The sequence below is a fragment of the Sturnira hondurensis genome, unplaced genomic scaffold, assembly GCF_014824575.4.
Source record: "Sturnira hondurensis isolate 20B ecotype Veracruz unplaced genomic scaffold, ASM1482457v3 Scaffold0007406, whole genome shotgun sequence".
Lineage (NCBI taxonomy): Eukaryota > Metazoa > Chordata > Mammalia > Chiroptera > Phyllostomidae > Sturnira > Sturnira hondurensis.
Genome location: NW_028080037.1, coordinates 8,693,799 through 8,718,453, shown reverse-complemented (window position 1 = coordinate 8,718,453; position 24,655 = coordinate 8,693,799). Strand labels below are relative to the sequence as shown.

At 46.3% G+C, this 24,655-nt stretch overlaps 1 protein-coding gene across 3 annotated transcripts in view; it reads right to left on the bottom strand.

Moving 5' to 3' along the window:
• Nucleotides 1-24,655, bottom strand: part of FBXW8 (F-box and WD repeat domain containing 8) — a 104,447-nt gene that overhangs the window by 31,359 nt on the left and 48,433 nt on the right. For all 3 annotated transcript variants that reach the window (XM_037052190.1, XM_037052191.1, XM_037052189.1), the window contains exon 6: nucleotides 3,550-3,746. In XM_037052190.1, coding sequence (XP_036908085.1) covers nucleotides 3,550-3,746 — 197 coding nt within the window. The remainder of the gene's footprint in view (nucleotides 1-3,549; nucleotides 3,747-24,655) is intronic.

Sequence of the window (24,655 nt, the reverse complement as noted above, 5' to 3'; positions counted from 1 at the left end):
GAAATACCGTCTTCACCTGTCATGTCAGCAAAGATCAAAGAGCCTGATGAGACCTGGGGCTGGAAGTGACGGGAGCAACCACACCTCTGGGTCCCACTGCAGCTGCTGGTGGGAGGCAGTCTGGTCCCACTCCTCCAGGGGGAAACCTGGCCACAACTTACCGTAGTGCTAGGTGCACCGCCCTCTGACCCAGCGAGTCCCTCCTAGGACTCTCCTTATAAACACGCTCGCATTTACGCAGAACGCTGTGTACAAGGGCACTTGCTGCAGCACCATTCTGTCCTCACCAAAGACTGGAAACAGCTTACCACGCGTTACTAAGGGACTAACCACCTCACAGCCCATCTACGCGTGGGAACACCACACATGCAGTCACAGAAGCAAGCGGGGAGACGCTCTTTATGACCTGCCACCCTCTCCCAGGTAAACCTGGGGGAAAAGCAAGGAAGCCAGAAAGCAGGGGGCAGCGTGTTGGCGTGTGTGCGGGTTAACGGAGGAACTGTGTGAGGCACTCGGCTTGTATGCACACGAGTCTTCTTGCCACGGTGGCTTTCGAAGCGGGGAGTGAGTTGAGGGACTCGGGGGAAGTGGCTCTTCTCAACTGTGGGAGCTTCACTGGTCTTTAAATTCCGAACCACGTGGGTATAATAACCATTCCAAAAAACCGTTTTTACTGGAATAAAACTCACTCAGTTCAGAAACCACACTTTAACATTTGTACAAATACCAAAAATGTGTTGCCAAAAGGTTCCAAGTATTGGGTTGGCCAAAAAGTCCGTTTGGCTTTTTCGGCAAGATGGCCCTGTAGTGCTGGTCCTCAACGTCATGTGAAACGATTCCGTTAGACTGTATGGTGACAGCTGTCACTTCAGTGTGCATTAAAAAAAACTTACCAAAATTGATGAATTTTGTGTAGTCATTTTAATACCAAAGGTGGAAGTGAACACGCAACATTTCTGGCATATTATGCTTCATTATTTCAAGAAAGGTAAAAACGCAACTGAAATGCAAAACAGTAGATTTGTGCCGTGTGTGGAGCAGGTGCTGTGACTGACCAAGGTGTCAGAGTGGCTGGCCGGTGACGCTCCGTGCCGGAGGTTTCTCGCTGGACGACACTGCACATTCTGGTGGGCCCGCTGAAGCCGACAATGACCCAGTCAAGACACTAATCGAGAACAGTCAACGTTCTAGCATGGAGATAGCCGACATACTCGAAATACCCAAATCAGTGAAGTTATCGGTGAAAATGAAAGATGTGTCTTTAATTTTATGTAACTAAAACGGACCTTCTGGCCAACCCAGCCTCTGAGTTATCGTATTTTGCTGTGTATAATGTGCACCTGTTCTGCCCAAATCTTTGAGGGAAAAATATGGATGCGCATTATACGTGGTGAGTACTAATTCTGTCTCTGTGTGTTTTTAATTCTTTCATTTATGCTTATGCATTAAAAGTGTAACTCTAGAAAGCAGTTACAGTATCTGTATGCAACATAATACTCTGGAATATGATCACTGGTTTTGTTTCTAAACAAATACATAAAAAACTAAACACAAAACTAGAACAAAGTATCTTCTTCCTATAAGTCTGGGCCAAACACATGGATGAGCAGTACACATGGGAGCACATCACACACAGCAGAACACGGCCTCTGCCCTCTCCTGGTTTCAATGTCCCCGAGAGCAGGAAGGCCACGGCCAGCAGCATTTTGACACCACGGCAGTGCTACCCCTTTCTCTGACCCGCATGTGTACGAGGAAGTCGTTCTGAGAAGAGTTTTTCTAGACCCCTAAGGGGCACCGTTCCCCCAGGTGCAGTTTGCCACAGGTTTCACTTCTTGAGGAAACTAAGAAGCAGAAGGCGAGCCATGCTGTGCGCTCATGGAAACCCCTGGTGTGAAAGGACAGCAGTGCCCTGGTAACCAGCCAAACGAGCCCCCAGGCTTGAATCCTGAGGCCTGTCCACAGGAGCTGGAGACAGAGAGTAAACATCTGGGTGACTGCTAATCCTCGGGCCCAGCAGCGTGAGTGGCAGCCCCACACCCGGAGCCAAGAGCCCACCACAAAGGAGGGACACGCTGAGCGAGCGTTATGAGCGTGGGATCACTGCCACCAAGACTCGGGGGGCCTATCCGAGAAGGCGGAAACAGCCCGTTCCACCAGCCGGGGGTGCCTTTGCAGGGACAACGCATCCCGCGGCAGCCCCGCATCCTGGGTAAGAAACGACACGTGGCAGGCGGTCTAGCCCATGCCCCCGGATCACTTCCTCTTCCTGTTCTAAAAGCCCTTTCTTATTTTTCTAAAGTTGACATCCTCAGTCGAGCCACTGAATTTCATCTTAACGTTGGGTTTTGGACAGACCCAGAGGCTCGGATTGACAGCGGCTGTGCCATTTGCTGGGAGCTATAAAGCCACTTCAAAGCGGCAGGCCACGCCAGGATGCCACCGGACTGCCAAAGCAGGATTTACATTTTACAGAGGCCTCACATCTTAAGCAATTGTCTGAGTTGTGTTTACAGCTGGTCTGCAGTGTTCTCCATCAGAGACCAGATAATAAGCACAATGGTCGTTCTGAAAACAAACAAATATGGAGCTTTCACGCTTTTCCAATAAAACCCAGGACAGGACACCAGCCTTAGGCAGTTTGGAGGGAAACGCTAACCCCAAAAGGCAGAGACCTGATCATTAAAGGGACAAGGAGCTTATGAAGGTGAAGCAGTAACGCTGTGGCTTTTTAGGTATTCAGGTCTAACGAGATTTCCACTGGGAGGAAAACGGAGAGGAACAGGGTGTGTTCCAGGTCAGGCCATCAATTTATTGCTCGAGGTTGGCTCTTCTGTTCAGTCTCCTACTAGTGCCAAAATCAAGGTTATTTAAATTAAGTCCATATTCAGCACAGACAGATTTAAGCTCGTCCTTCTTACCACCCAACCGTCTCCGACCACGCAAATGCAGAGGCCCATGTACCAGCGAACTCAGAAATGAGCTCTACATAAATAACTCTCTACGGCTGGCTCGGCTTCGCACGTGGCACCGGGAAGGTGGCTGTACCAAATCACGCTGACGTAAATCTAGTTCCACTCAAGAGTCACCCTCAATTCCAAGTGAGAAGAACTTGGGTGAAGAGAGCTGAGGGTGGAAACCCTCCTCCTCGCCATAGGTCTGGGCTGACAGCGCTGGACTCATTTTCCCTTATGCATTAGCCCAGAGCCGACCTCAGAGTTCCCCGGGGTGGGCATCCCATTAATGTGAAAGGGGATGAGGGGCACAGCGATGACACACTCCAGCCCTGAAGTTCACCCGTGGGGTCTGAGTCACAGCTTCCTAGCTCTGAGACGGAGGCAGGGCCATTCACTGCTCTGCGTTCCCATGGGCTTCTGGGTGACTAGGGAGAGTGACAGTACCTGTCTCACCAGGCAGTGGTGAGATGTGCGGATACGAGGCCCACGGGGGCTCCTGAGTGAGTGGGAGCTGCCAACGTCATTACTATGTGCTTGTATTAGATTCAGAGGTTCTATGAAGGAAACATGAACTGACCAGACTAAAGCTTACCAGTTTCTGAACTTCAAATTCTGCAGCTGCTTGCCAACGGCCCTCCTCATTGGGGCGCAACATGACAACGTCGAAAGCGGAGGCGGTAGCAACAGTTGCATCTTCCCGGCCAAGGGCGAGCGCCTGTATTCTTGCATTGTGCTCCAAGCGGTGAATAGGGTGCTTTCCAGTCCGCAGGTCCCAAATGTTAAGAAACCCTGCGTAGAAAGAAAAACAACGCAGGTAGGAAACTGTCAGTGATTCTAAGGCGAGGAACCAGGGAAAGGGGCTGGAGCAAAAGGGAAATTTCCTGCCTCCCGTACATCCTGAAATGTTTTCCAAAAACTGTCTTTACCAAAAAGATAAATTTTAACAATGTTTTTATGAGAGAGACCTAAGAAGAATGGGAGCACATATATTAATTGCTGAATAGTATTAACGTAAGGAGGCCTTAACTCATTTTTCCATCTGGTCACTCGTTTATGCAACAAACCACAGAGCACCCGTCCAAGGCCAGGCCCCATTCCCAATGGGGACAAAGCCTGGAAACAGCCACCAAAAGTGTTTCACATCCTTCCTCACCACCACGACGTCTAGCCCCAGCTGGCCATGGTGCCTGATTGTGCATAGTTGTAAGAACCAGGAGCTGGACTTTGCCACACTTGTTAAAGATCCCATTTCCCATCCACCCTTGTCCCTAGCACCTTGAACACTGCCGCCCAGATCCACCTCCTTGCACACACTGGCCGTGTCTCCACCTTTCTCAGACTGTCCATGGCAGTGAACTCCGCATGCGGCCCCAGCCCATTAGCACCCCCTGGGGGCTTGCTGGAAATACAAGTTCTCAATGGGAGCCAAAGCTCAAGTTTGAGAGCCAGCAGTCCACAGGAACTTACACTTTTCTTCCAGGTACACGCACTTTTCTGTATTTGCAATGCCATTCATTCTTTCTTTTTCCTGACCAAATAATTTCTTTTTCTATCATTCTTATCCACTAAGCTACTTCTTCCCCCTCAAAGGTTTACCTAAGAAAATAATTACTTTCTATACAAGCCAGATAATGTTCTGTACAATTCTGACTGGTTTTATTTTTTTCCAATTTGACTGAGAAATAATTCATGGACATAACACAGTCAGTGGTGATCTGAGTGCGAATCCAGCCACCCCGCTGGAGAGCTGAAGGCCGCAGGTAAGGCGCTCTGAGCAGTGATCCTGTCCCCTCACTGGTAAAGCTGGAGACAAGCGGACCTACCACACGGGTGTCGGGCAGATCAGAGGAGAGAAACCACATGAATTGCTGGAGGCAGACCAACATTTACTTTTATGTATTCCAGTTCCTCCTGTGTTATAAAGCATATTTAGCCTATTAATAAAACTAATTTCCTCTATTGCTCATCCGTAAATCCAGTCTTATTACTCGTAACTTCCTATTACCTAAAGCAGATAGAGCGTTTCATGTTTCTTCTCTCTGTGATCCGTTTTCCCATCTTTCTGTCTTCTTGCTTTGCACTTTGTCTCTAAATAATATACGCTTTGAACTTATGATCTTACAAGAGTATAAATTATCCTGCAGCACCAAATAAACACATTTGGGAGAAAATAAGACATTCGGGCTGCTTTGCAAGACTCTCAGAATGTCAGAAGACTTAAGTCGGCGATTACAAACCAAAGCCGAGCTTTCAAGCCGAATGTTCCTTCGTACGTGAAACGGAGTACTCAGTATCTCCAGTACAAGAACTACAATAAACTTGGGGACAAGCAGATTGCAAAAGGCGCTACAACACATTTCCCAGCAAATATTTTGGCAAATTCTTTCCATTCTGACTCGGAAGAAACAGATAAGCCGGAGAAAATGCCAACGGCTCTACAGGAGCCAGGCGCGCTGCCTCTTCCCAGTACCTCTGCGTGGCACTTGCTGGGAGACGCCGCAATCTGCAGTAAAGAGAAGTAAGCTGCTTCTTGCACCGAGCTTTCCAACGTTCAGACACTTTCATCAGTCTGCTCCAGCAATTTCCAACCGCTGAGTCATGAAGCTTTAAAACATGCAATATCTGACCTCTTCTCCCTTAGACCGTCAAAAAAATGACAATGGTCAGCACAAAAGCTGTCCGGGGTGAATGCCCTGTCTTGAAACATAAATATATAGGTCATATAATAGAGCTGCATCTTATTGGTCACATTGCATAATAAGGTTGAGTCTGATTGGTTAATTCTTAGTACCAGAATTCCTTATATATAAGTATAGGCACCTGATTATTTTTAAAAGTCACTTCGGAACAATAAGGGTAGATAATTACTACTATTATTTTTGTTTGTAAATCAATCAAAATTATACTTATCATTTTGTCAGATCAGCAAAAAATATGTTTTTTTGGTGTACCGCAGAATTCTGATAGTCAGTTCATGTGTGCGGTGAGATGAAAACAGTTGAAAAATTGATCGCCTACTCTCTTATCACCATTTTACGCAGAGAAGAGACAGAAGCTCTGAGTGGTTGAACAACGGTCCACAGCCACTCGGTACGTGATGAGCTGGGCTGGAACCTAGAAGTGCAGGATGAGCAGCTGCGTTTACAAGCGCATAAAACAACTATGAGATCGATGAGTCGCTGACGTAAACTCACCCTGTGTTCTGCCAAGTGTGGAAGTTATTCAACCACAGCTCACTCTAAGCACACATGGAGTTTATCTATAAACACATTTTTCATTATTAATCAAGTATTGGTTTTGCTGGCATCATTTTTTTCCAACAGAACTGTATGCAATAAAATCCCCTTCACCACAAGGCTCAGTTTCAGAGAGCCTTCCTGAGAAGGGTCGTTCTGGAAAGCACGTCCTGAGGCCCCACCAGTTTAACTCTCTTCTGGACGCATGTTGTGCCATCATCTTCAGTAGCTTATCCACTTCGGCTGTTCAGTGTGCAACCTGGCCAGGCCCTGGCTCGTCACACGGTGCTGCTGCCATTTGCACAGCCCCCCAGGGTCACCTGATGCTGCACAAACATTTAGGGCTGTTCTGTCCTCTCGGGGAATTGACCCTTTGTTATAGAACGTTCTTCTTCATCCCCAGTTGCACTCTCTGCTCCGAAACCTACTTGGCCTGGTACTGACAGAGCCGCTCCAGCGTCCTTTTGACCAACGCCAGCACTCGGATATTGTTCGTCCTTCCACATCGCCAGGTGTTTGTATTTAAAGTGAGTTTCTCGTAGATGGCATACAGTTGGTGTTGCTTTTTAGTGGGGTGTTTGAACTATTTATCTTTAACGTGATTATTGGGAAGAACTCGTTTAATCTACCATTTTTCTATCTGTCCCATTTTTTCTTTTTGCCTTTCCCCTCTCTTTTTCTGTTTTAATTCCTTTGTTGGTTTATTAGTCAAAGCCCTCTGTTGTGTTTCATAAGTGGGTGCTGTGGGATTTTCACACGCACGCGTAACTCACCCAGCCCACCTGCAGGGACGGCATACGACTGCTCCCACGGAGCAAGAGGCCACGGCAGCTGCCTCGTCTCCTCCCTCCTGTGCTGTTGTTGCCACACTTTTGATTTCTCCATGTGATAAACCCCACCCACGTCATCATTATTTTTACACGAGCAGGCGACATCTTTTAAAGAAACTTAAATGGGGGAAAGGCCGTTTGTATTTACATTACCACTGCTGGCGCCCTGCAGGATCTCTGTCACTAAACCCACAGCTTTTGCAGGATTTGCGATCCCCCTGTGCAAGGGGGCTGTTGGACATCTGACCCAAAGAGGCACGGGCGAGGCGGGCAGAACAGACACAATGGCCAACAGGGACGGGTATTGAGTGAGAGCTAATGCTGTAACTAGACAACCAACAGATCAGCCAACTCTATCACGGCTGCTTCCACAACCTCAGAATTGCAGGGACTTTGAATAGCAAATACTCAAGTTATAAGAATGTTTTATAATACTGTAGCAGATTATCATTCCGTTAACCAACATTTAGCTGAAAATAAATCAACGCAACAACACATACTGACTGAGCCCCTGCTTTGGGTCAGTCACTATCCTAGGCACTGAGGAAAACCACACTGAACTAGTCAAAATAGAGAAAAAAAAAATCTCCAACTGTGTGGAGCTCACCACACTCTAGAGGCATCTACCAAGCATCTCATGTGTGGGGACATGAAAAAGAGACGATCCCTATTTTCACCAAACTCACATTGAAGAGAACCCAAACATTTTCATAACTAAAATACAACGGAGGCTTACATACAAAGTTCAGTACGATAGTAGGGAAGCTTACCTTTTCACCATGTTGCCACAGAATTATAAGACCCTGAAAAGAAGCAGGTAACTCTCCTTCCGGGTGGAACCGGTTCACACACACCACGTGATGTTAAGGGGAAAAAGCAGTCAGTCCCTGTCAGAGCCAAGTACAGGCACTTCTCAAACAGCTGGTGGTTTTACATCTGATGTGAATTCATTTGAAAGGCTAAGTCGTATTGCACTGGGGACACAGAATAAGAGAGACCTGGTGCTTGGTGCCACTTGGGCTTCGCAAGTGGCAGAAGCGTGTGCTTTCTCCTCTGCGTTCCCTGTGCCAGTGACGTCAGAGCACTGGACGCAGCTGAGAGTCCAAAGGTTTGCTGACCATTCATTCTTCACCTTAGGTTTTAGCAAGAGAGCATTTGGTTGTAGGAAACAGACACCTACTGAATGGCTTAAATGCAAAAGAAAACTGACTGCAGGGGAACGGGGCTCTTTCGTGGAATCCCAGGGCAGGAAGTATCACTGGAGATCACAGGGGATGAGAACCAGGAACGAGGAGAACACGCGGAACCAAGGCAGTTCCATGTCTCACCACACATCCCCACTTCTGCTGGCAACTGTCTCCACCTTCTCTGCCTCCGCAAACCGGCCTACTTTCCCAGCCCCACGAAGTCATCTGCTCCAAGAGCACAACTGAGACTGGAAGTCCAAGGCCTAATCTGCTCATCCTAATCCATGAATCACCCAGGGCTGGGGGTTCCCCATCCTCATCCAACCAGCAGAGACCAAAAGACTAACTCGAGTACTGTGAACATGCCTGCCTCTAGGGGGCTGGGGAGGGACCTCAGAGCAAGGAGGCCCCTGCAAAGGTGTCTACTACATTTATGCTGCCCGCTAGGCCAAGGTAAAACAAAAGAAAACCTCAGCAAATGCAAAGGGAGCTTCTGTGTAGTTAGTTTCTTACTAGTAGTGACACGAGAGGCAGGTCATTGCTACCACTCCCTACACCAGGCATGACCCCTCAGAGCTAGAGGTTGGGGGCCCCGTTTGCCTCTCACCAAGAAAACTGAAAGGGGAGCAGGCGTCTTCCCGCCCCCCCCCAAACCCTCAGCAGCAAGACAAAAGATGTTTCATCCCGAGCTAGTGGTGGGGCCGCAACAATGCTGCTTCATTTACGAAAAGGACGCAGACAAAAGAAAAAGGGTCTCTCGGCTCTCAGAGGAGCTGGAAGGGCAAAATGAGCAAAGGCCCTTGGCCCGATGAAGCAGACAGGAATCGGGCCTGGCAGCCCACCTGCTCTCTGGGCTCAGGACCCTCCCTCCACCCGGATGAAGGGCGGCAGGGCCAAAGGAACTTCGTGTGCACCCCAGACTAGGAGAGGTCATTACTGGTGACATGAGTAACGACGGCCAGTCTTTGGAGGAGACATAAAGCCCACTCAGCAGCTGTGGGTGGGCACCCATGCCAGTGTGCAGTGCGCCCCTCCCACCCCCTGCAGGAGGCCAGCCAGAGTGTGGTAATGAAACCGCGCAGAGTGGAAATGGGATCTAAATGAGTTTAAACTGATTTATGTTCGCTTTTGTAAAGATTACTTGGTATCGGGAAAGTGCTACCACTGTGAAATAATGTCAACCATCCTTAAGACCTCCGCCTAATGGTACTTGCATGGAATATTTATATTCCTCGTCATGGGAAACAAGGACCATAATGGATACCATTTTTGTTTTATTAGGGATGCATATTTAAATTAATCTGCTATTTGCCTAAACAATTAGCTGCCTCTGTTTGTGTGCACAAAGCCAAAATCGCAATTAGGCTTCCATCAAAAAGATAAGTCCCAGCGAAAACTGTCCCGGAGGGGCCGTAAGAGCTCAGGGCAGAACTTCCCAAAATTACTTTTTAGCATAATGGTAATTATGCTAATTACTTGAAAGGTAAATAACTGCTGAACTGGTCTTGATAAAAAACACAATTGGTATTGCCCCTCCCCTCTAATCTTTTTTCATGCAGAAAAACATTTTAAACAGGTTACCAGTTCAAGAAGTCACAGACTGGTGGGTTCTTGAACTGCAGTTTGTCTCGTGGTCTTTGGCGCTTTCCGAACCAGCACCTCTTTCCTCGAGGAGCTACCCCTCCCTGAGCTTGCACCACGAACACCTGAGGCTGGGCTCTGCTCAACAGCAGTGAAGTAGACGGGATGGATTAACTGGCGTTCAGAGACACCGAATGAAGCTAACTATTTATAAAGACAGCTGGCAATCTCAGTTTCCACCACGTAAATACACACTTGCCTACCAGATATGAAGCAGGAGTCAAAAGAAACTCTGCAAAAAAAGAAAAGGCGTTTTCACAAGAATCTAAATAGACCCGTGGCACTCACTCAACATACCATCTCCTCGTTAAGCCCACAGACCATCACTATGAAGTGCACACCAGAAACATAAAGGGAACGTGAAGGCTGAGAGGACAAAACGATCTGATTCGTGGGAGAGGCGGCCTGTGAGTGACAGTGTCAGGGCAAACAGCAAGGGCCATAAAGAAGGGCCAGATCACAAGTGGTCTCGGGAAGGAGAGAGCGCCCTGCAATCTGTTCTCCACCCGCATGCTGCAGCCACCGCAGGCGCCTCGTCCTCCGCATTCCCACCACACGCAGCTCCAAAGCTGAACTCCGCTACTTATAACACTAACAAACAAAACACCAGGAAGCACGAAGTATTCTGAAAGCTGCATTTTAGACGAACAAGCAAGAGAATCTGGGGAATCAGGGGACTAGGTATCGGTGGAGAAAGAGCACTTTTTACTATCTATCTGTTGATACTATTTGTTTTTCTACATGTAATAGTACAACAATTTATTATCATTTGTATGTACATCTTTATAAATAGTAATATAATTAATAATGGGATATTTTATTATTTATTATTTATTAAGTCTGATCTCAATCTGCATGATTTCATAATCTTTGACTCTGATATACAAAATTCAGTTAAAAACTCAAATTCTACTTCTGACCCATCAATGGGTTAAGGTGAATTAAACCCCAAAAACCCCCACAATATTGTCCCCACTTCCTGGACCAGACCAGGCAGGGCAGGGCAGCCCAGCACAGGGCCTGGGCTGGAGGCGGGTTGGCGCATGCAGTCCTAGCCTCCTTGTTCTCTCTCTTTTTTTCTCTCTTTCTCAAATACTGCCTACTGCTAAAGAGAAAATGTGTCTATCTTCAAAAACAGCTGCACTCATATGCTGACTGACATAACTGTAATATTCAGAAATGCAACTGAAGAATGACACTGGTAACTGTCGAAGCTAAGTGATGAGTATGTGGGGGCTCATCACACTGTTCTGTACCATAATAAAAGGGTTTTTAAGAACAATAATTTGAAAGGGTAACAAAACTAATACCTTGTGAAAGTAAAAAATATTATTTGTGTTTACAAATGTTTCCGTAGCTACGCCACTAAACAACTTCTCAGGACAGGCGAGTTTACAACGCAAATTCCAGGGATGACATTTTGCAGCTTTTGGAAACCCCATACCAAATCCTCAAAAGACCTTAAAACTGCACTATCAATTCCCTTTCAATAAAAGTATTAAATGGCTCAGACAATAAAAAGAAAAACTCCACATTTAAAAATTTAGATTACGGCAAAACAGCCATCAGTTCTGAGTTACGTGGAACCAGGTGTGAATGAGGAAATGGAACCCTCGATGGCCTGACCTCTCACTTCGGCATTCGGACCCCAGGGCGGCTCTCCCGAGCACGCAGGCAGGTGGGTGTGCCCGGGGGACGCTGCCTGTGAGGGCCAGGCTCTGGCTCCCGCCACGTGAGAAGGAGTGAGGAGGATCCGTAGGGCCCAGTACAGAGTTCTGAACTCCAGACCCCTGGGTCCGCCTGCCTTAACACCAGTGTCTTCAGAAGAAAATACTTTTAAAAACCTAGGTCCCCCATCCACATTCTATATACAAAACCAACAACAACTGCTTATCCTAAGTTCTCAGTTGTGCCCCAAAATGTCATTTTCAGTATACTTCTAAATATTGACATTTTTTAATAAAATGGTTACACTGTTTTTTAAAAAAGTGTTCTTTGGAAACTAAATACTACGGATCAGACACTCACTACCATGCATCTTTAGAAAGGGGGGTGGAGGACAAGCAGCGAGACGCAGGAACACAGCACACATTGAGGGCCCAGGGCGGCGTGGCCACCCCTAGGAGGGGAGCTCCCAGGCCGGGGTCCCCAGCTCAACCAGACACAGGGAGGGGGCAGAACATCTTTCTTCTGAGTGATCATTTAACAAATAGAAGACTTCCGGCCAAGATGGAGGCATAGGTGGAAACACTGTGCCCCCTCCCACAACTAAATTTAAAGACAGCTAAGTTTTAGAAACAAAACACAGCTAAAACAGTGAAAATTGAACTGTACAGAAGTCTGACAACAATGAACCACTCAGCCAGACAGGTAAGAGGGCCGGAGTCAGCTGCAGAGCGGGGTTGGGCTGGAAAGACCGTTCAGTCCTGCTGACCCAGGAGCAGAGACGGAGGCGGTTGGTGGATCCCAGGTGTGGGCTGGCGATGGGTGGACCCAGTGAGGGCGCAGGGCGGCTGGCTGACTGCGATCACACATTCGTGCACAGACAAACCAAGTGAAGGAGCGAACAGTGAGACATACCGCTCAGGCTAGGGCCCCAGCGACGGGAATTAGAGCCTAAAAGCACCAACTGGAAAGACTTTCTCAGGGTCGAGGGGCCGAGAGAGGCTCCCAGGCCCACAGAGAGTTCGTTGGAGAGACCCACAGGGTCCTGCAGAGTACACGGGCCCACACACCCAGGAACCAGCACCAGAGCGGCCCAATTTGCTTGTGGGAAGCCGCAGAGGGGACAGAAATCTGAGGGAGAGCGGAGCGGAGTAAAGCGCCATTTTTTTTCCCTCTCTGACCCCACCCCCACATAGAGCGTCACAACCCAGCAACTTGGGTTGCCCGGCCCTGGTGAATACCTAAGGCTCTGCCCCTCATACATAACAGGTGCAAACAGACCAAACATTATGACTCAAGAACAGCTCAAAGCTCCAGAGCCTATAATTCTAAGTGACCAAGAAATAGCCAACCTTTCAGATGCACAGTTCAAAATACTGGTGATCAGGATGCTCACAGAATTGGTTGATTTTAGCCACAAATTAGAGGAACATATGAAGGCTAAACTAATTGAAATGAAGGGAGATGCACAGGAAACCAATAGTGATGGAAAGGAAACTGGGACTCAAATCAAGGGAGTGGACTAGAAGGAAGAAAAAAACAACCAAACAGAAAAGAAGGAAGAAACAAGAATTCAAAAAAAATGAGGAGAGGCTCAGGAACCTCCAGGACATCTTTAAACATTCCAACATCCAAATTATAGGGGTACCAGAAGGGGAAGAGGAACAGACACGAGTGGAAAACTTATTTGAACAAATAATAAAGGAGAACTTCCCCAGTCTGGCAAAGGAAATAGACTTCCAGGAAATCCAGGAAGCTCAGAGTCCCAAAGAAGTTGGACCCAAGAAGGAACACACCAAGGCACATCATAATTACATTAGCCAAGATTAAAATGAAGGAGAGAATCCTAGAAGCAGCAAGGGATAAGGGGACAGTCACCTACAAAGGAGTTCCCATCAGACTGTCAGCGGATTTCTCAAAAGAGACTTTACAGGCAAGAAGGGGCTGGAAAGAAGTATTCTAAGTCATGAAATCCAGAGACCTACAGCCAAGATTGCTCTATCCAGCAAAGCTCTCATTTAGAATGGAAGGACAGATAAAGTGCTTCTCAGATAAGGTCAAGTTCAAGGAGTTCATCATCACCATATGAAATGCTAAAGGGACTTATCTAAGAAAAAGAAGATAAAAAATATGAACAGTGAAAGGACAGCAAACTCACAGTTATTAACAACCACACCTAAAACAAAAGCAAGCCAAGAGGACAGCTAGATCAGGAGTGGAACCATAGAAATGAAGATCACATGGAGGGTTAGCAACAGGGGAGTGGGAGGAGGAGAAGGGGGGAAGAAGGTACAGAGAATAAGTAGCATAGAGGGTAGGTAGAAAATAGACAGGGGGGAGGGCAGGAATACTATGGGAAATACAGAAGCTAAAGAACTTGTGACACATGGACATGAATGAAAAGGGGGGCAATGGTGGGGGAGGGGTGTGCAGGGTGAAGGGGAGTGAAGGGGGGAATGGGACAACTGTAATGGCATAATCAATAGAATATATTTAAAAAAACAAATAGAACCATTGCATTCCCATTGCCATGAGAAAAAGAATCCAACCTTGTTTCATAATCTAACATTCTTTTTTTAATTTCAAAGTATTTCAGACTTACTAAAAAGCTGCAGCGATTACGCGGAGAGCCACAGCACACCCTCACCCAGCTTCCCGAATGCTGGCACGTTACCTGACCAGGGCCGCACGGAGCCAGAAATTAAAGCTGATACAATGTTTCACCCACAGACCTTATCTGAAGTGCATCCACTGTCTTCACGGCATCCTTTCTCTGGTCCAGGATCTAGACTTCCACACTGCACTGAATTGTCATGTCTCCTTCACCCACCCCGACTGGGACAATTCTGCCCTTCTTTGTCCTTTCATGACCTTGACACTTGAAGACACTTGACACTGCAAGCTTACCTCATCATTGTCTGATGTTCACTCATGTTCAAAATCAAGTTGTGCATTTTGAGCGAAAACAGCACAGAAGTAAGGTCATGTCCTTTCAGGGTGTGACATCAAGGGGCACAGGACGCACTGTCTCGTGCCCGGTACTGACAACCTCCATCACCTGGCTCAGGTGGCACTGCCAGGCTTCCCCACCATGAAGTCACTATCTTTCTCTTTGAGGAGAGTTTGAGACCATGTAAATGGCCTGTTTCTCATCACACTGATTTTAGTTTCCACTGATGATTCATGCCCACGATGATTAACATCGTGGTACTTGCCAAATGTTTTCTGTTTTCTCGTGCCTTCTCCATGTATTAACTGAAACGCTGCTATAAGGCGAAACTATTCACATCTCAGTACGGACTCATGGGTATTTACTTCATTCTATAGGTTAAAATCCATTGCTATCATCTTATTTTGGTACTCAAATTGTCACTGATTTGGTGGCTAGGAGCTCCGGTTTCGTTCTGTTGTCCTACAAATAGAAGCTGCCGCTTCCTTCATTTTATTTTTAAATATCCCCACCTTCTGGCCTCACAAGATGACCAGGGTCATGCCCTGGCTCTGGTCCCTGTTCCTGAAGAATTACTGGTATTTAGAAACCCAAAGCCAGGCGCCAGCTGTTGCTCAATACTAGCAGCTGGCGCAGTAAGTTCTGTAACTCCTAGGAAATAGAACAAGCAGGTCTTCACCTCCAAGATTGTACGTCGAACCCTTAAAAATATGCAGAAAAGCCTTTCACGGCCTTGGGACGGAGGGCTGGAGGGAGGTGCCGACCCAGGAAGTCCTCTACTACCGCGGCACACTCCTGCCCCTTCGGCCCGCCTGCGACGGAGAGCCTGCGACGGAGAGCCTGGGACGGAGACAAGCCAGGGACGGAGACAAGCCAGGAAGAGGACCGACTCAGAGTGCAGCGGTCCCCTCACCCACAGGGAATGTGTTCCACGTCCCCCAGGGGATGCTCAGAACTGAGGGTCTGGCACTATCATATATATACATTTACATTAGGTCTATAATCTGTTTTCAGTTCACTTTCCTATGATACCAAGTAAAAGGTTCATGGGTGAGGAGGAAAAGGCATATAGATATCTGCTTGTTACATTACTTTACATATGTGTGTATGTATATATGTATATATCTTTACATTTAGGTCTCTATATATACCTGTGCTTGTGTGTGTGTGTGCACATACACCTATGTATATACATTCATATATATATATATATCTATATATTTACATTTAGGTCTATAATCTGTTTCAGTCCACTTTCCTGGGGGGAAAAAGGCATACAGATACTTGCTTGTCTCGACATCACTTGTAGAAAAGATGATCATTTCTTCATTGAATTCCCTCGGCATCTTTGTCAAACCCTTCTGGTGGGTCTTTCCTCTGGACGTCACTCCATCCCCCCGACTACAGGTCCCCTGTGCCGATACCCCAGTGCCAGTTACCATGGTTTTACGGGCAGTCTGAAATCCGGTAGGGTGAGTCCTCACACTTCATACTGCAGTTGTAAAATTCTTCTTGGCTCTTCCTGGCCCTACCCTTTTTTTAGATTTTAAATTTTAGAACCAGCATACCATTTGCTCCCCCACAAAAGCCTGCAGGGATTTTGACTGGGATTGGACTGAACCTCTAGATCAACTGGAGAAAAGCTGCTATCTCAACAACATTCAATCTGTCATGAACATGGCAACTCTCTCCATTTATCTGGTGTTCCTTAATTTCTCTCAGGAATATTTTGTAGTTTTCAGCTATGGGACAAACATAATTTGCTGAATTAGTCACCCACTATCTTATACTTTGATGCACTATCAAACTATTACTACTGCACTAAGTAGTAAGGCAAGCTCGGTGTTAGACAGCAGCTATGGAAGTGAACATCCTCGTCTCCAACCTTAGAGGGAAAGTACTGCCTTTTGCTATTCAGTGTAAAATCAGCTCCAGGTTTTTTAATCTTTTTTAAAAATTATTTATTTCTTTATCTTTAGAGGGGAAGAGAAGGAGAGAGGGAGAGAGATGTCAAAGTATGGTTGTCTCTTGTGCGTCCCTTGCTGGGAACTAGCCTGCAACCCAGGCATGTGCCCTGACTGGGAATCGAACCACGATCCTCTGGTTTGCAGGTCCATGCTCAATCCACTGAGCTACACCAGCCAGGGTCCAGGTTTTTCATAGATCCTCTCAAGCTGATGTAGGAAGTTCCTTCTACGTCAATTAACTAAGAGTTTTCGTCATGAACACAACTTGGTTTTTGTCAAACATTTTTTGTTTCATTGAGACGATCATACGTTTTTTCTTTACAGTCTATAAATATGAGTTATATTCACTGATTTTCAAATGTTAAACTAATCTTGAATTCCTGAGGTGAATACTAACTGGGTCTGATACATCATCTTTGTAATGTATTGCAGGGTCCACTTCATTTCATTGAGGATTTTTACGTCTACATTCATGAGGAATATCAATCTGTGGTTTACTTATTTTCATGTACCTGTTATTCTTTTTCCTCTGTATTTAGTTTTAGCATCAAGGTAATGCTGGCCTCATAAGCTGAGTTGGGAAGTTTCCTCCTAGCTTACTTTTACAGAAGTGTATGAAGTTGGCATTATTTCTTCCTTAAATATGTAGTAGAATTCATCAGTACAGCCACTGAGCTTGCTGCTTTCTTTGTGTAAGACTTATAAATTACAAATTCAATTTTTAAATAAAAATAGAGCTATTTAGTTTTTCTAGTTCTTTTTAAGTGACTCTTTGGAGTTTGTGTCTTTTACAAATCAATTTATCCATTTCATCTCACTGGTTTAATGTACCGGCACCAAGTTGTTTGAGTATTTCATTATAGTCCTTTTACCATTAGCAGTATCTAAAATGATGTTCCCCTCTTACATGCCTGATGCTGGTAATTATTCTTTTTTTCCTGATCACTTTGGCTAGGGTTTATTAATATGACAGATCTTTTTAAAGGAACAGGTTTTCTATTTGACTGATTTTTCTGTATTGTTTTTTCCCCTCATCTATTTCATTGGTTTCTGCTCTTATCTTTACTACTTTATTCCTTACACTTATTTTTTAAATTTTATCTTCTTTTTCTAGTTTCTTAAGGTAAAAAAGTTACAATGCTGATTTGAGAGAAGCAGCTGATGCTATGAATTTCCCTCTAAATACTGCTTTAGCTGCATCCCATGTGCCCTGACCTATTGTTTTTCATCTCCATTCGGTTCAGAATGTTTCCTAGTATCTTTTGTTGTTTAGAAGAAGTATGTAGTTTAATTTCCAAATATCTGGAGCTTATCTCTGCCCCAGGCCTGGAGTCAGCCTTCCTGCCAGGGGGCCTTGGCCCCTTTCAGTGGACAGTGATATTTTTAAGAGCTGAGTACTTGCTGTGCTAATAATCCCCTCTGGGCTGTTACTGGGTCTACACCTTCTAATCAAACAAAACTAGAACACATGTGGACATATGTGCACACAAACACACACATACCTCCATGTACTTCTCTGTCTGTATTGAAAATCAGAATTCTACAGACACCTCCTATTACTATCCAGCCCCACAGGGTTCATTCTGACTCCCTGCTTTCCACAGCTGCACCTCCCTTCCCCAATAATAAGAAAACTGGCCCCCAGCACCCTCAGTACACGTACCTGCTCAAGCTCCCTACCTGTCGTCAACCTCCCAAACACGCAGACTTCCTGCTGCACCCGTCCCTGGCCTTGCTGGTCTGCCCCCCTACCCTACGTGCCTGCCTCAAAAGAAGGCACACTGTGCTCTTAAATCAAGAATACATTCCATAAATATATTTATTCCTGCTTTACAAGAGCCCTGGGGTTTAGAATAGAATAAATGCTACAACCAAAATGGTAAGTATTGAAAAGGAAATTAAATCCTGACTTAAAATTTTATTAATTTTCTTCCAGAAAACAAACTTATGCTTGGTTTTCATAAGCTACATTAAGAACTTGGACAATTTATTTCTCAAATCTCAGCTACCTTCCCAAAGCTTCCCTGTGCTATTTACAGTTCCCTCCTGTTTTTAAGCTTAACTGTAGTAAGACAGGCAGCTACTTTGAATTCATGCACCACACCACATCTCACTCAAAATCAGTTTTAGATAAAACCATCCAATAAGCCAAAGGATTAACGCCAAACCTCATATCATAAATTCAATGTGCCATGTTTTCTCTGCATGGAAAGAAATATTTTAGATTGTTTTCACTAATAATTTCAAAACTTTATAGTTGTATTAGAAATTGATCCCATTGGTTTGCACCCACTGCATGAGAACCTCCCTCTGCAGAGTTTTTTAAAGTTGAGAGCTTGCAGACCTCTAGAATGCATCTGCGCAGCCTCGGTGTGAAAAACAAAGCACTGAAAGGCATGCAGGCAATCTCTGGTGCCGACAGCCTGTGACTACTGAATGCACATTCAAACACTGAGACCTTGCGGCATGGTTCCGTTGCAAAGTCAAAAGATCCAGATTGTTTTTACTATTTTTAGTCTAGTCTAACCAACACACAGATTTTAAATGTCTTCCTAGAGGCCTCACAACCCACATGCACGACTGCACCCACGGGCCACTACCTGGGTGCACCGCCCTGTCTGCAGCCACACCTGATCAGTCTCAGCGGCCGTCAGCAAACGTTGGACGAGCAGCATTTCAAACTCCTCTTTCTGAGAATGTAAAAACCTTTCAAACAGCATTTCTGACCCACAACTTCCTCTGTCACGGAAACAGTTCCTACAGCTCACTTGTGAAATCCAGTGCCCTAGTCTACACCAGTCGACTTTGAAGTTCAATGCCTTAAGAAGTTACTTCCCTACACAGAAAGAGCCCTCTCCGTTCAGAGCTCTGCATTTCAATATTAATTCCACTCTGGATGGCTTTAAAATGTGGGCATTCCTAGTGTTAAGAAATTGTTTAAATTTACTCATGTATCTTATCTTTTAAAAGGACTACACTGGGTATTTTTTTGTTTTTGTCAGAAAGTTGTCCCATTTGTTTTGTTCACTGAGAGGCTGAATATGACTCCTAAAGCTAATAAGCACAGCAGACAAAGGTTTCAGGCAAGAACGATCACTGAAACTTCTAAGAGAAAAATGACCAGAAAAGAAAAGTCTTGGAAAAAACACAAAACTCCCCACAAGCCATGGCCAGCTGCCCGCCATCTCCCAGCAGTGCTTCAGTGAGTTCGCAACCCGCGTCCAAAGCTTCCATTTCGACCGGGGACAGCAGGACACTGAATGCTGCGTTCAAAGGCTAGGGCAATACATTCAAATGTCACCATCCACATACAAACAAGAAACACGCAAAATTGTCCAGAACTGATCTTTTCTAAACACAAAATCTGCCCCGGTGGCTGCCTAACTGAAACTCAGCCCCACTGCTCTCTGCTGCGGAGGAGCCTGGAGATCCCCACTTCTGTCCACTGTCAGCAGGTCGGTGGGTGGGAAATCAGTCGTCAGCCTGGGGCAGCAGCCCCAGACCGTGGAGCACGTGGGTCAGGCAGCTGCACCGGGAGAGCCGCAGAGGTGGCTGAGCCGCGCTGCCTTGCTCAATGGCACCGCAGGAAGACGGCTGTAGGGCCCCAGCTAGCCTCCCGCATGCTAACATGCACCGGGGCTCGTCTCTCCTCCCCGCATGGAGTGGGGACAGAGAAGAACTTTGCACCTACAAGTGTGTCACCTCATTTTCCTCCAAAGAGCGAGTTCTCCAGGCAAACTCTGTGGACGGGGAGTGGGTTTCCAGCATGCTCCCCGCTGCCATTCCCTGATGCTGTGGCTCCGGGCCAGGGCAGGCAAGCATGGAGCAGATGGAGTCCTGGCAAGGTCTCCCACTGTCCCTGCATTAGCAGCATCTGCTCATTACTCAAAACCTTCGCCTGCTTTATCTAATGCTCCAGGAAAAGCATTTTGATTTGATTCATTTCGGTACGGTAACGTGCAACACAATTAGTGGTAAAATCAAACTGGAGGACGGCCAGTGCTGACAATCGGAAACAAGGCAGAAGAAATATGAGGCCAGTGGGTTGGAATTCAAAAAATCGCAACTGTGGATCACCTTGCCAAACCTCCACACCCCAGGGGGGTGTGCGGTGTCCCTGCAGGGCAAGGAGGCTGCGGGGGATGAAGGGATGACTCGCTGTCTCCCACAGCAGGCTCCCTCTCTGGACTCTGGACCCGAGGCCTGTGTGTGCGGACCAGCCAGGAGTCTCAACAGCCACAGAGCTCCCCTCTTGGCACAACCGGGGGGCTGAAGATCATAACACATTCTATCCCTAATTCTTCTCTTCTGTGGGGCACAGTCACAAATTTTAACTAGCAGACCCCACAAGGTAAGTTTCCTTTCTGCCCTGTGGTGCCTAAGAAGTGCCTGCTCACTGCTCCTGGAAAGGAGCCGCGTAGAATGAAAATTTGATTAGTCCGATCTATCTTTGCCCAGAAGTAGCTACTCACAAATATGTTGGTACAAATATCGCAGCGATAATCTGTTAAACCAAAGGGAAACCAAAGACAATGCCACCTGAGGTGTGGGGGGGAACGTGAGAAGTTGTTGTTTATCTCAGAAACAGTAACAGCCCCAACCAGACTGGCAAAACAACTCAGAGGGACAGACCAGCAGGAAAACACAAGAGCTCTTATCACAGGAACAACCCAAATACCACCAGGAATTCGAGACACACCAAAGATCCCCATGTAAACGTGCAGCCGTGGAAGCAGAGCAGGTTGCACCCAGAGTGGGGATATCCCCAGAGCAGGACACGAACCCCGAAAGGACACGGCCGGCAGATGGGACGATGCCAATGGGAACAACCAGGCGGACCAACTGGGCCAGGAGCCAACATCCAGAAACAGACCGAAGTGCTAAAAGAACTCACCCGTACCAGGTGGTAAAGGCAGCACCGCAAACCAGCCAGGCAAAGAGGGGCTTTCTAAACACGGACGCTGGAAATAGGCTACGCTCAAATCCCTACCTCACAAAACCATTCCAGGGTGGACTCTATATTGAACAAGATTTAAACACAGAACAACCAGAAGAAAAAGAAAGATGTGCAAGAGGCAGGTACACATGTGGGAAACTCACCCTAAGAGAAATGTACATTGCAACTACATTTGGATACCACTTCTTATCTACCAAAGTGGCAAACACCTAAACATCTGACACAGACTTTGCTGACAGAACCGTGAGGAGATGAGCACGCTTTCATACCCTGCTGGTAAGAGTGCAAAATAACATTACCCCACTTGCACTTTTATGGAGAGCTCTCCTTCCTACACTTACACGAAATGTCACACACGATGGCACCGCAACAGCAGAGGGTCAGAAACAACACACCCTTTCCTCGGGAAGGGGCTGTGTGAAGAAACCGAGGCACCTGTACAACAGAATACTTCACAGGGATGGAAAACAAGTACACACTGTACACACTGGCACAGGCAACCTTTCGAGATAGGTCCTGTCCATCACACCATCATTCACAACAGCCAAGAGGTGGAAACAACCCATGTGCCCATCAATGGGTGAATGAATAAAACACATGGTACATCTACAACAGAATATTATTCAGCCATGAAAAAGGACAAGGTCCTGCCACTGGTGACCATATGAATGGACCTTGAGCACGTCTGCTAAGTGAGACGGGTCAGAAAGAGAAAGACAAGTACTGTGTGATCACTTATATGTAGAACCTAAGGAAGCCAAACCTGTGAAAAACAGTAAAACAGTGGTTACCCTAAGAAATGATTTACGATGTCTAAAGGTACAACCTTGTACCAAGTAGTAAACAAGCCTTAAGTATAATGAATCCAGACAAGAAAATTGTGTTATAATTATGTAATGTAATAAATGTCACAACAATGGCAATTGTATTACACTATATAAATGTGTGAAATTAACATACTATCCAGCTTAAACTTATACAATGTTACATATCAAATTTAGACAACAAAAAAAGACATGGCACTAAGTGGAAAAAACAAAGCCAAGTTATGAAATAGTATAAGGCAGTAAGTCATCCTTTGTTCAAATGGGAGGAATAAAAAACTGACATTCATATTTGCTTATATTTGCAATGCAGAAATACTGGAAGGATCGACAACAAACTGAAATATATGGTTGCTTTAGTACTGAGTGGACAAAGTAAACAGAAGCAAGATGTCTCAATATATGACCATTGTGTTATTGTTTGTATTACTTTGATTTTATATCCCTAAAAATGTTTACTTGGTCAAAAATATTAATCACAAAATAAAATCCACCCCTTTATGGATTAAAAAATTAAAATCACTCACACAACTACCACCCAGAATAACAACCCATAAACACAGTCCACTGAAGAAAGACAAATTGAAAAGATATTTGAAATAGTTCTTAGTCCTTTCTTCTCAACCACAAAAGATAACCCAAAGAAAAAAAGGGGAAAGAAAAGAATGCACAACTTGCAGAGAAAGAAATATAAACCACTAATAGCAACACGGTGGAAAGCTGTCCATGTACACTTACGGAGAAGAGCACACGGAAACCGCAGCGAAGCACCATTTCCGCCTCCCCAACAGGCACAAGGAAACACACCCTTTTGGTGAGACTGACTATAAACTGGAGGGACGTTTTGGGGGTGGGCGGGGGGATCTGGCACTCTTTATTAAAGCATGCAGCATCTGCAGCCTCCAACCTGGTAATTGCTAGTCATTCACCCCACGGACACACCTGCACAAGTCCATCACGGCATCTGTTCGAGGGCACTGCTTGCTGCCCTGTTTTTAGTAACAAAGACAAGCAATCCCAGTGTGCCTCACTGAGGGCCCCAGTGAGTACATACGGCTCAGCCCCAGGACGCGGCACTGCAGGGGCTGGGGGAGAGGCAGTTCACCTGCAGGGGCCAGCACAGGAAGACCCCAGGTGTGGCGCTGGGTGAAGACAGCGAGGTGCGGAGAAACACCTAGAGCAGGACCCGCACGTAAAATGTGAGGGGGTCCAGCGGTGGAGGGGCAGAGAGGGCCCTTCAAATTCTTTTTGGATACATTTCCTTTTACGTGTTAGACTTTTTTGCTCTGTTCGAATTCTACCAATTTTTAAAACTAAGTATTTAAAATATATTTTGGCAATTATGTGCCATGTATTTACAGAAGGAAGTGGTTTCTCTGTCCAATCTACACGGTCCCCCAACCTTTCTGTGGCACAACAGCAATGAGGGGGACAGAGACAATCCCGACTGACAAGGGAAAACCTGCCGCACACTCACACATCACCTCACACTGCACTTTCAAGGTCATGAGCTATGAGACACGGGGTACAGCTCGGTCAGGTGCATGTTTCTGTGGCTCTGCGTGTACTATCACATAATCAGAGCTACAACCACGCCTGGCCCCGGAGACACAACCGCAGATCTGGACTCACCACTGACTAATGACTCAGCCTCAAGCAGATCCCTTAGCTGGTTACTCTGCACCTCGGTTTCCCCATCTGAGGACAATCGTGTGTGTGGCAGGGAAGGCTACTAGACAATTCTAAAACTTAAAAGTACTACAACTTAAAAGTGCTACAACCTTTGCAGCGCTGTTTAAAAAGACACATGGATAATTTGGAAAGCAGCAAACACACCCACGCCACCCGCGTGCGGTCTGTCCAGAACCTCAACACACAGACCTAAAATGTCACACACCAAAACCAACCGGCTTGGCTAAATCTTTAGAGGCTGGAAAAAAAATCCACCAGTGGTGTCCACTGATGTCAAACCAAAAGAATAGAGTTCGTGTTGTTAAAATCATAAAATGAACATATTTGAGTTTCAGCCCTAATTTCTACTTTCTCCCCCAATGGCTCATGCACAGAAAAGTCCCCGTTACCCACTTCACCGCTGGTTTGTCCACCTGGGCCCACCGGCCACCCTGCACAGACTCTGAGACCAGCAGCACCACCGCGACGGGAAATTAACCCGACGCGACAGCGGAAGCTAGGGACGTGGTAAGAGTCCAGGACACCCACGGCCGCCGAAACCGCCACCCCTCTTAGCTTCGCACCGCCGAGTGTCTCTGTCATAGACTGCTCTTAGCCACGTCTGTAACCCACAGGTGCGCGTACACGGAAGGCAGCCCCAGGGGGACAGCGTGCCGCCACAAACTGCCTCGTGCGGTGTGTCAGTGTCAGGAAAAGGGAGGCGCTGCCTTTTTTTCGACTTCCGGATCTGTCGATCAATTATCCATGTC